Here is a 13056-nt window from a genome sequence, read left to right on the forward strand (position 1 = left end):
TAACACAAAAATGGGATGGGACTTAATTCCACCAATGGATTCAAAGGTCTGGAGCTTGCTATATAAGCATGCATCTGACATGTTCCAACTTCACTCACAACTTCTCCCAACACTACTGACAAGTTCAGGTGCTGCAGTTCACTCTGAAACAATGGCCAAGGACATGACTCTGCTGTGGGGCTCCGGCTCTCCTCCCTGCTGGAGGATCATGATCGTTTTGGAGGAGAAGAACCTGCAGGGCTACAACCAAAAAATGCTTTCGTTTGAGAAAATGGAGCACAAGTCAAAGGAAGTCATGGACATGAATCCCAGGGGACAGGTAAGTTCACTTAAAATATTACCTAGACACAATACAATTCCTGTAATAGTGTGAATCTGCTTTTTCCTAATATGCATACATTTATATTCATTTTAAAAATAACAATGTTTTTATTCCACTCTCTCTTTCTCAAAGCTTCCTTCCTTCAAACATAAAAACTATGTCCTGAATGATTCCTACGCTGCCTGCATGTACCTGGAGGTAAGATATTGGCCCAAGTGTGGAACTCGGGCACCTAGTTAAAATGTAATGCAGCAATATAACACCAAGGAGTTAATAAGTAGGTGGGTTAATTGTGCTGTGATTTCAACAATGCCTCATTGACAACAGACACTTGACACCTCCAGAGGAAAAGCATCTGGAGCGCTGTGCCTCTGTGATCATAATGGTTGCTCTTTCCATGTCTCCAACAACAGAGCCAGTTTTCCCAGGGAAACAAGCTGATCTGACTGCCCAGCTGAGCAAGCATTGATGTACCAGCACATATTTGAGTGTCTCGACTTCCACAAGAAAATGGGTATGTTAACCCTGACAAGCAACGTTGAAGTATTTTACTGTTTTTCAAACTAAAACGTAGCTGTTGACCCTGTAAATCCTGCATGTTTACTATAACAATAAATTGTCGTTACATCTGAGCCACTTGGATTTAGTTGTTAAAAACTAACCAGGCTACCACATCTTTTTTTCAGTAAAAACTTCATGACTAAGCCGATATTGTTGCCATTCCGAGTTCTTCCTTATGGGACTTTCAACTACAATGCTCTTGGCAACATACACGGTACACCAAACTGCCACCCTTTTTTTTTTTTAAACCTCTGAGACTTCATGTTTTCAGTCAATCTCCTCAGAGGGAGCTCAACGTCAACTCCCCCCCCCCCAAGGGTCCTGACACACGCACACCAAGCACTAATGAGCTGCGCATTCACGTAGTTAATGCATGGTACCATGCATTAAGTCTATGTGGTGCACCCTTTTTTAAAAGAGGTAATGAAAGGTCAAAATAATAATCCCACAAAGGATCATATGTTCAGAATAGCTTGCATGCAAAGCTCAGTCATGAGACGGCGTACATCAGTTTTTGGAGTGCAAAATAAAGAGAGCAGCATTCCACGTTAATTACATTGGACTCGTGCAAAAGCAGAAATGCAATTCAGTAAACATAGTGTTTTCTAACTAGGCTGCATAAAACTTTACTTGAGCCACTTTTACAGTTTGATACTGTCCTGACTGACTCCACCCTCAACTGAAAGGGAAATGAAAGCAATTTGCACAATGTTGGAGTGTATGTTCCTAAAAGAAGTGGATACATTTTATCTCTCATACTTCTGACTCCGAGGGCAGCCAACAAAGAGGACACCCGAAAGGTCCCGGAGGCAGAGAGACACGACTCTGCTGTGAAGAGAAACAGAGGATATGAGTGCTGAGGTTAAGCTGTGGGAGGGATACCTGGAGAAGGTAAATGTATAAATACTATACCCTCAAACACATGAGACAAAATATACAGAGCTGCAGAGGAAGGATTTTAAATGAAGTGACAATTGCCCAGAGTTTGTTGAACTAACACTGCAATTGCATGTTTGGAATGTTGTTCTGTATGAGCAGCTGCAATTTGGGTTACCCTTTTTTAATTTATTTCTGAGTTTGACTAATACCATTCATGTCTGTAGAGTAATTACAAGGGTCATTTCAGAATTGGAGGACAATTTAAACATCAACACTTTTGAAAAATTAACCTTTTATTTGATTTTTTTTTTATTATGTATTTTGGAAAAACAGATAATAAACAATCAAAAGAAGTGATTAGACGTTTTATTTGTTGTGTGCCATGTTTTGTGCAACCATGTGACACATACTCATTAAGCAGAACAAGGTATTTTTGAAAACATTCTTCAATAAAACTCTTAACTATTAAGTAAAGAAAGTCACATTTACATTAAATACTCATGTAGTTTTGGATAAAACTGGTTTAATGTTAATTTAAGTAGCTTTTTTAATCAATCTTGCCCAACTTTTCAATTGTCATTGTTTCTTTTTACCAATTTCAGTATTTAATTTGAAATATTTGCTCAAATACATTATGCATATAATTAATCAAGCTATTAAAAGGACATTAGTTTAAACTTTTGTGAGCTGTAAAAAAACATTTATGGTTATTTTAACAGTAAATAATAATAATAAAAAATAGTAATAGGGTTGAAATTAGAGTAACAGGGTTGCGTAAAGTAACAGGGTTGAATGGCTACATTACTTTTGGTTGTAGATCATGACATAAATGTGACAAATAAATACTCAGGACCACAGAAATGTTGTTTGATAATATGTTATATATATTTTCCAATGAAGGATTAACAGGAACAGTATCAATGATACATAAAAAACATGTCAACACAACAACAAACTGAATATATTCAAATATACACTGGACAAATATAAAACATGGAGTTCACTGAGGTAGTCAAACAACTCCACAGTGGAAAGGCCCCAGGGGTTGATGAGATGCGTCCAGAAATGCTGAAGGCTTTGGGTGTGGAGGGGCTGTCTTGGTGAACACGCCTCGTCATTATTGCGTGGAAGTCTGGGAGAGTGCCTAGGGGGTGGCAAACCGGGGTGGTGGTTCCCCTATTCAAAAAGGGGGACCAGAGAGTGTGTGCCAACTATAGGGGTATCACACTTCTCAGCCTCCCTGGTAAAGTCTATTCCAAGGTGCTGGATTGGATCCTGGAGGGGGCCTGGGAGTACGCTCAACCGGTCTACATGTGTTTTGTGTATCTGGAGAAGGCGTATGACCGGGTCCCCCGGATGATACTTTGGGAGGTGCTGCAGGAATATGGAGTGGGGGGTCACTTCTGAGGGCCATCCAATCCCTGTACGCCCAAAACGAGAGTTGTGTCCGGATACTCGGCAGTAAGTCGGACTCGTTCCCAGTGGATGTTGGCCTCCGCCAGGGCTGCGCTTTATCACCAATCCTGTTTGTGATATTCATGGTCAGGATATCGAGGCGCAGTCGTGGAGGAGAGGGGTTGCAGTTCGGTCGCCTGAGGAGCATCATCAATCTGTAACCTTCAGCAGTCACTGGATCGGTTCGCAGCCGAGTGTGAGGCGGTTGGGATGAGGATCAGCACCTCAAAATCTGAGGCCATGGTTTTCAGCAGGAAACCAGTGGATTGCCTACTCTGGCTAGGAAATGAGCCTGTGAAGGAGTTCAAGTACCTTGAGTTCTTGTTCGCGTGAGAGGGGACAATGGAGCGAGAGATTGGCCAGAGAATCGGAGCAGCGGGGGCGGTATTGCATTCGCTTTACCGCACCATTGTGACGAAAAGAGAGCTGAGCCATAAGGCAAAGTTCTCGATCTAACGGGCGCTTTTCCTTCCTACCCTCACCTATGGTCATGAAGGCTGGCTCATGACCGAAAGAACGAGATTGCGGGTACAAGCGGCCAAAATGGGTTTTCTCAGACGGGTGGCTGGCGTCTCCCTTAGAGATAGGGTGAGAAGGTCAGCCATCCGTGAGAGACCCGGAGTAGAGCCGCTGCTCCTTTGCGTTGAACGGAGCCAGTTAAGGTGGTTCGGTCATCTAGTAAGGATGCCACCTGGGTGCCTCCCTAGGGAGGTGTTCCAGGCACGTCCAGCTAGGAGGAACCGGAACTAGCAAGACCCAGGACTCGGTGGAGAGATTATATCTCCTCACTGGCCTGGGAACGCCTCAGGATCTCCCAATCGGAGCTGGCGGATGTGGCCCGGAAAAGGGGTTTGGGGTTCCCTACTGTAGCTGCTGTCCCCGCGACCCGACCCCGGCTAAGCGGTAGACGATGGATAGATTTAAAACATTATATTATGCTAAATTATAAAAACACATGACATTTTATTATAAATAATAGAGTAAACTGAAGGAAATCAACCCTGTTACTGAATGTCAACCCTGTTACAGTAACAGGGTTGCAAGCAACAGGGTTGCAAATCAACATTAATTTTAGCTTTTACCTCAGGAATTAATGCTAGCTGCACAATGTAATGCTACTGTCAAGGAATGGACACTTAGATATCTAACTAAAGAAATATATGTTTGAAATTAATTTGTTTTAGTCTCATAATGTGAGTAACAGGGTTGTGTTTGTGTGAGTGCCACACTCCATCAAGGGTGAAAAGATTGGAAATATATTAAAAAATAAAAGGGAGGACTTACCTTTGGTCTACCCATGGTAGTAGCATATGACTTGCTGATGTCATTTCCTCTGTGTCATGTGACTAACAGTTTTTTCACTTCTTCTGCCAAGCTAAAAAGGTTTCGGTAACAGGGTAGCGCGCATGTTGTGGGACACACTTTCAGTGTAAAATGACTGTTATTTAAAATATGTTTATGATTTAAAAAAATTATTTTACCATTACAAGAGACATATATCAAAAGAATAATACCAACAAAAGTAAATAAAAACCCTATATTAAATGTTATATTTGAGATGCAAGTTGGTCACCAAGAAGCTGGGACAAGAGAAAAATGCTATTTTAGGGGGTTTTAGAGCTATTTGATATTTTAAATAATATTTTGAAACGACTTTTTCTGCAACTTTATATACATTTTGTCTCAATACAAGTCTATTTAAAACAACAAGTGCATGGTTTAGCTTTTGGGCATGAATTATTAGATTTGTTTATATGTGGGACATGAAATCTCCTCCAATTCTGGAATGACCCACAAAGCTACCACCAGCAGATAGTTAGCTTACCTTAGCAAGAAGACTGGAGACATAGGGGAAAACGGCCTGTCTTGCTCTTTCTGAAAATAACAAATTGCACAAAAATAATATATATAGGCTATATATAACATGTTAATTTGTGAGCTTTAGAGGTGCTGGTTGGTGAATTGTGGTAGCTTTTGGACAGAGCCAGTCTAGCTGTTTTTCAATGTTGTTTGTTAAGCTAAGCTAAATGGCTGCTCCCATAGAACGGACCCGTATACAGATCTTCTAATCTAACTGTTGGCAAAAAATAGCAGTGTATTTTCCAATATGTTGAATTAGTTATTTAAGGCAGATGCAACTAAATATTTTAGCTAGCTACTGTATAGCCATCCATCATAGCTTACATTTATGTATTATGGTTAATCGGGATAATGGAAAAATAAATGCAGCACTCTTCAGCAGCTGACATGAGTATTGTGGTTGTCAGATCTGCTCACAAGTACAAGAATCTGGCATTAACTCTGTATTTGTCTTCTAGGCATCAGGCCCTTTCGTGGCAGGAAAGAACTTTTCACTGGCGGATGTGATATTTTTTCCAAGCGTCGTTTATTTCTACCGTCATGGGTATGTGTATTAAATCACTGAAAAGTATTAAGCTGGTTGACTAAATGAATGCATTGATCACCAAGGAGCATACATGGAAAATACATTTTGTCATTTGAAAATCACAGCAACTTTTCTCCCTTTTTTTTTTTACATTTTCTTTTTTTTAGTAGATCTTGGGAAGAGCGTTACCCTAACCTGGCAGCATACTATAACTTTCTGAAGGACAGACCCAGCATCAAAGCCAGCTGGCCTCCGACCTGGCTGGAGAACCCACAGGGAGAGGACCTACTGAAAGACATATGAGATTCATACAGACATCAGCCGACACAATGGAACTGTTTCTCTTGTGGTAATGTGGCACCACTCTTTGCATTGAACTACTTTAGCTGGCTGCATTAAAAAAAGAAAATGTATTGCTCCTACTGTGGATGTTAATTTCTTTTACATGATGTGTTTGTGGCTTGAACTGCAGATCATTCTTGTTGTGCTCCAAACAAAACATTAAAAAACATGACTTTCAGCTTTGATTGCTCTGTTAAACACTGCTTTACTGCCTGGCTCTCTTCCTCATCTCCTGACAGCTCAAATTCTGACTCTCCCTCAATAAAATTGAACAATCTTCACTCGCTCTTTCAAAACAGTGTCAAAACATTTCTGTCTACCAGATAAGAACAAAAGCACAAATACATTAGACATGTGTATTACAACTGTGGAGAAAACACAGGGTCAGTCACTGTAAGGCCAAACAACAACTTTAAAGAGACAAAATATAACTAGGAGACTATATGAGGAATTAGCAGTTAGCAGAGCACAAGTAAACAGAACATTGTTCCAAGGTCTTGATATCCAAAAATAATCTGGACTTTGAAAAAGCCAATAGACCTGACTGGTCCTAATTTGTAAATAACTGCCTTTAAAACTGTCACGGTATACATTAGTTTGTGAAACAGACCTTTGACCAATCTGCAGTTAGAGAAACAAGTCTTTCAGCTGAGTTTCAAGAATCTTTATTGGCTTCCAAACTGAGAAGATGGAAACATATTTGAATTTGGTGGTTCTGTTGTCTCTCTGCAGCCTCTCCTTGGGTCAAGGTAATACACACATACATTATATATTGTAACTTGAACACTTACAAGTATTTTTTTTAAATATATATATATATATATATATATTTATATATATACAGCTCTGGAACAAATTAAGAGACCACTGCAATTGTGATTTTTGTATATCCTGTTTTATTTTGAAGTGTTCACTCCCCCTTATGTCATGTCTAGTTGTACTTGCTGTCTGTGTGTTTTCTCTCTGTCATTGTTGCTTTGTTCCTCCTGTGTCCGTTCACCTTGCCCTTGTGTTTTAGCTTCTCTCCCCAGCTGTGTCTTGTTCCCCTCGTTTAGTGTCTGTGTGTATATATCCCTTTCTTTCCCAGTGTTCCTTGTCAGATCGTCATCTAAGTGTCACCCTTGCAGATGTCTCCTTGTGCTTCCTCGTGCTCCCCGTGTCATCCTGGTTTGTCTTTTCAGTTTACTTTTTACTTTTTGTATTTTTGTAAGCTTTTTGGACAATGGTAGGTGAAACACTGATACCGCTTTTAGTACTCGGATTTTATTAAATATATGGCTCTCAAGGAAATACATTTAAAAATATTTGGCTTTTATGGCTCTCCCAGCAAAAAAGGTTCCCGACCCCTGGCCTAATCAGTACCTCATTAAGTAGAATGAGGTGTGCTTGTGTTGGAATTCAACATAAACTGGAATGGAATGGCTGCCAAACATGTAAAAAAAGCTGATTTAAGAAAGACTTGGAGTGGTTTCTTAATTGTTTTCCAGAGCTGTATATATATTTGTTCATGTGCATTTCTTTAGAATGTAGTACACAGCTTTTGGAGAATATGGATTTCAAAATAGCGAACAAAGTATATTTTCCAATATGTTGAACTAGTTCTTTAAATCAGATGCAACTATATATTTTAGCTAGCTCTTGTGTAGCCATCCATCATAGCTTACATTTATGTATTATGGTTAATAGGGATAATGGCAAATAAATGTAGCCCTCTTCAGCAGCTGACGTGAGTATTGTGGTTGTCAGAACTGCCCACAAGCATAATAATCTGGTCCTAACTCTTTATTTGTCTTCTAGGCATCAAGCTCTTTCGGAGCAGGAAAGTACTTTTCTCCCTTTTAACAAAAATAGGTTTTGTGAAGAGTGATCCCCTAAACTGGCAGCATACTATAACTCTCTGAAGGACAGACCCCGCATGTGTGTTACATATCTAGAAAGCCAAGGATATGCTTTTCACAGTATATCAGGACTCAACCAGCATGCATGGTGTGTGAAATAAAGTGCTCATGTCTCCCACAGAGGACATACATGAATTGCCGGGGTCTCTGGAGGATAATAACTTTGTTAAATCATGCTGCTCAAGCAATAAGCGTGGCAGAATTCCACAGGTCATAAAAATGGCATACTAATGATAGAATAGCAAAATCACATTTTCTGTCCACTTGAAGTAAGGAGTAAGTCAGTGTGGTGTTAATTCTAAAATAAATCACCTTCTGGTAAAAAATTAACAAATATAGAAGTTAGAAGAAAGTTGTCTAGTCGAAGTCAAAAGTATTCAACAGAATCAGTTTCAGCTGAAAGGACAGATAACCTGCACCAATATGTGTTACAAGTATCTGACACCCAGTACAGAAACACAGGGCAGATCTACAGTAGAGCTGCTCGGGCAGGACTGCACGTAGTACACATTTCTGTCTAACAAATAAGAACAAACGCACAAAGACATATGACATGTGTATTACAACCGTGGAGAAAACACAGGGTCAGTCACTGTAAGGACAAACAAAAACTTTAAAGAGACAATATAACCAGGAGACTATACGATGAATGTCTGTGACAGTTAGCAGAACAAAAGTAAACAGAACATTGTTCCAAGGTCTTGATGCTAAAACATCCAAATGTTGACTAATCTGGACTTTGAAAAAGCCAATAGATCTGACCGGTCATCATTTCTAAAGAACTGCCTTTAAAACTGCCACGGTTAAATTGTTAAATAGACCTTTGACCAAGCTGCAGTTGCAGAACCAGCTCTTTCACTGCAGCTGTGCTTCAAGAATCTTTATCGGCTTTGAAACTGAGAAGATGGGAACATATTTGAATTTGGTGGTTCTGCTGTCTCTCTGCAGCCTCTCCTTGGGTCAAGGTAATACACATACATTATATATTGTAACCTCAACACTTCTAAATGGCAGAATGTATTATATATATTTCTACATGCACATTTCTTTAGACTGTAGTACACAGCTTTTGGAGAATATGGATTTCCCGGGAACCGACATCAAATTTTTCTACTCTCCTGATGTTGACCACTGTCAGCAGCTTTGCACCCAGCACCCCTCCTGTCTCTTCTTTACCTTTATCCGGGCTGACTGGACCAGAGATAACAGGTACAAAACAAGCAGTACACATGTGATTACAAATATTGTAAGTAATGCGTTTTTGTGAATAGTAACATATTTTTCAGAAAACGGGGAAGTGAAAATAAAATGTGAACTCTAAAAATGGAAAAGCTGGACCTCAATTTCACAAAAACTTTATTTTACATTTTGTTTTTGATGGATGCAAAATGTAATGTGAATGAAAGAACAAACTTGCAGATTATCATCTAAGATCTTTCATAGCTGTACAGTAGAGATATTTAACTGCTGTATTTGCTTATTGCGTAATTCTCATGGGAAAATAGGACGGCTGGACCACAATTCCAATTCCTAATGTCACATAACTTTTATTCATTTAAAGTTGTTTTTTGGATGCAAATAGCAATGTAAATGAAAAAACAAACCATCTAAACTCTTTCACAGCCATATATTAGAGGTATTAAACTACTGTATTTTCTTCTTTTGTCATTTTCATGGGTACTTCATGGGTCATTTGTCTTACTATTTGTTTTTGTTGCATTACATTTCATTTAGCTGATGCCTTTGTCCAAAGCGATTTACAATAAGTGCAAACAATCACAATTACAACTGTGACGACCCTCTTTCCTTTTCTGATTTAAAAAAGTTTTAAATCAAGGACACAAATAAATCTGCCCCTCTCTGCAGGCACTTCTACTGCTACCTCAAGACCACTCCCACCGGACAGCCCAATGTCCGGACTCCACTGTTGGGTGTCACCTCAGGATTTTCTCTCAACACCTGCACCACAGAACTACGTATGCTTCCAACAACAGTCTTAAACCATTATGAGAGCCATAAGTTAATTAGTGCTGCATGGTAACACTCTCCTTTTACTCTCTGTCTCACAGAGCCTTGTCTGCCTAAGGTGTACAACAACGTGGACTTCCCTGGGGCAGACTACCGGTCTTTGTTCACAGCAGACTATGAGGAGTGCCAGAGAGCCTGCACTCAGGACCCTGGCTGTCAGTTCTTTACTTTTGTAAATGAGTTATTCACACCAGAGAAGATCAGGTAAAAGTAGATCACATAATGTAACATTGCTTTATTGTCTCCCACTAGTTGTTACCAAGTGGCAACCTCTGGGTCTGAAAGTGAAGCCAATGTGGAGGTGTCTTAAAACAGCATTCTCTATAATGGCCAGCAGGGGGCGACTCCTGGTTGCACAAGAAGTCTGATTGTATAGTCTTCTATGAGAAAATGACCTGACTTCTCACTTGATTTATAACCTCAGTAAACATTTTTACAGTCTCAATAGCTAGCTTAAAATATTCTTCAATACAGCATGATGTTCATTTTGTAAATGCTGGTCCCATTTAGAGTAAAATAGACGATAAAGCAGGGCATGATTTAGGCCTAGGCTATCTTGTAATTGAAAGGTCGCTACCATGGTGTTGGCCAGTCTTGGTGCTCTCCTTGTTGTTGTCTTACAACTTTAACCCGTTCAGTGTGTTTTCAGTTCATGAAAGTTAATTGTAACATTTTCGTCGCCTTAAAATGTCTTGTTTACCGTTCGGTTGTACTTTGCTCCACCCTCTCGTGTCACTTCTGGTACTAAAAATAAAAGATGGCGACCCCCAAAATGCCAAACTCAAGGCTTTAAAACCATAGGCCACAAACCAATGGGTGACGTCACGGTGAAGACAGCCATTTCTTATACAGTCTCTGTTTGTTACACTCACCATCTGATGCACTGGATGTATCAACAGTGCTGGAACCTGGAGATTTTAAGATTTAATTCAACCAATGAGAGGTCAGATTTTGCTCTGGCACCTGCAGGGTGGTGACGTGGCACAGGCTCTACAATGTCCTAACTATGTTATTTCATGTTCTGTTTTAGGTACAAGTGCCACCTTAAATTCAGCTGGTCGATACCAGTGACTCCCGTTGTTGAAAAACAGACTGGTGCAGTATCTGGATTCTCCCACAACATACAAATAACTCGACAGTCTAAGACAGGTACACAAGCAGTCATAGCAGAAGCATTAGGAAAAAAGCATGCACATTTTTAAACATGCTTTCTTATTGTTTTTATCATATTTTGTACAGCATGTGAGGGCAAGCTTTTTCCAAACACTGGCATACCTGGAAACGACCTCATGGTTCTTCCTGCTGCCTCTCCTGGACACTGTCAGGCATTGTGCTTTGCTCATCCATCCTGCACCTACTTCTCTTTTGACAGGTAGTCGTATATCTATCTATCTATCTATCTATCCTAGGGGAAAAAAAGTATCTTAACTGTCCTGATATGGTTAAATATTTGGGTTTCTTTTTCAGTCATACCTCTTCTCTACTATATTTTCTTCTCTTTCCTTAATAAAAAAAAAAAAAAAAAAATTTTTTGCAGGAATGTCTTCAGTTGTAACCTGAAGAACAACAACAATGAAATGGTGACCGTGGCTAAAGAAGGAACCACATCTGGGTTACCATCACGCTTCTGTCAGCCGGATGACAGTATGTATTACTAATTAACGCTAAACACTTAAAGGACATGCTTTCAGTAGACCATCTGAACTACTTTGGGTTTGTGGCTCAACTAACTCAATCATTTAAAGGGATGGTTCAGATTGTGTTTTATGAGTTACTTATACATCAGTCATTACATGCAGTCAGTGTATTAACTACAGTAGATGGATCTCACAACGCCACCACAAATTTGCTAATTATCCTAAAGTCACACAATAACGCAAACAAACTAACCGATCAGGACAGAGGTAGTTCTGCAAGGTAATATGACTTTTATCAAAGGAGTCTGGTAGCTTTTAAAAAAAGAGGGTATAGAAATCGGAAAGGCTTTCTAACGGTAAGCTATGAAAACATTTTCTAGATAACCTACGTTAATTATGGATGGACATAACATTTTCTGCTGACATGCATGGTTCCCAGATGATGCTTCCTAAAGACTTTGTGATCCCCTGACCTTCGAGTTGAGTGAAATGTCTCAACAATTATGAATGGGTTGCCATGAAATTTAGTACACACTCACTCCCCACAGGATGATGTGTACTTTTCATGACTGATGTCTCATGGCTGTAGACTTCAAGTCTTACTTACTTAGTCTACACTAAGAATTGAAGCCTTTCATTAGAAGTCCAAATCTAAAAACATTAATGGAATGTCAGAAAAACCTGTGAAATTAAGATGTTGTGCCAAAGTTGGACTTTTTCTTGTCATGTTTCATTGTATTTAAGAAAACTATAACTGAATGGCAGCATTGTTCAGAAATGATAGTCAATTTTCTCGCACATCGAGTTTAGATAAGAATCCTTTTTATATAGTTATGAAATTCAATATTACAAAGACTGGAATTTAGACAAGAATCTTTATCCATCTATCATTTTAACCATTTCAATTTTTCATGTAGTTTAACCCTGTTCCTCCCTGCTAACAGACTGGGTTAAGGTGGCTCATGAAGGAGTCGATTTCCCATTTTCTGACATTCGCTTTGAGCTGGTGGACGATGCAGACATATGTCAGGGGAAATGTAATGAGGATTCTACCTGCCAGTTTTACAGCTATATTAAGAAAACCTCCTCTCGTCATGACTACAGGTACAGTATTCTTTATGTAAGCATGCAAAATGTCAATTTTTCTGAACTGCACGTATACCAGCAATACTTGGAAATCATGTGACATGTAATTGTCACGCACTATTGTAGCCCCACTACTATTTGACAACCGCTGTATTTATAGTACATTAAGATTCTGTTTGTCTTCTAGGCGTCGCTGCTATCTCAAGCGGGCCATCACCATGTCTGCTCCTCCGAGAATTACCAAACTGGCCAATGTTGTATCGGGCTTCCAACTGAGGACCTGTGTGTAGAGTGCTTCACTCACATGCATGTTTCATACTTGGTCTGTTGGTTTTACTTTCATTCGATTGCTATTAAAGCTGTCGTTGATACCATTTGTGTGTGTGTGTGTGTAAACGAGCAATAAAACAAAACCATCAGTTTTCTTTCAGCCTGCTTTATTCATTTGAAACTCAGTATTCA

The 13056-nt window shown here is 39.5% G+C and overlaps 1 protein-coding gene and 1 pseudogene across 2 annotated transcripts; both read left to right on the forward strand.

The window, feature by feature from the left end:
* The first annotated feature begins 127 nt into the window (after positions 1–127).
* On the forward strand, positions 128–6243 carry LOC115015595 (glutathione S-transferase A-like; annotated as a pseudogene).
* A 954-nt stretch (positions 6244–7197) lies between these two features.
* LOC115015810 (coagulation factor XI-like) lies at positions 7198–13024 on the forward strand. Of its 2 annotated transcripts, XM_029443380.1 has the most exons (9): positions 7198–8808; positions 8896–9052; positions 9710–9819; positions 9913–10075; positions 10902–11020; positions 11111–11243; positions 11409–11515; positions 12453–12612; positions 12782–13024. In XM_029443380.1, the coding sequence occupies exons 1-9, from the start codon at positions 8748–8750 to the stop codon at positions 12882–12884; spliced, it is 1113 nt and encodes a 370-aa protein (XP_029299240.1). In that variant the 5' UTR covers positions 7198–8747; the 3' UTR covers positions 12885–13024. The 2 variants fall into 2 exon arrangements, with proteins under 2 accessions (XP_029299240.1, XP_029299239.1); XM_029443379.1 differs by having other exon boundaries at positions 7198–9052.
* The last annotated feature ends 32 nt before the right edge of the window (positions 13025–13056 follow it).

The sequence above is a fragment of the Cottoperca gobio genome, chromosome 11 (assembly GCF_900634415.1).
Source record: "Cottoperca gobio chromosome 11, fCotGob3.1, whole genome shotgun sequence".
In the NCBI taxonomy this organism is placed as follows: Eukaryota; Metazoa; Chordata; class Actinopteri; order Perciformes; family Bovichtidae; genus Cottoperca; species Cottoperca gobio.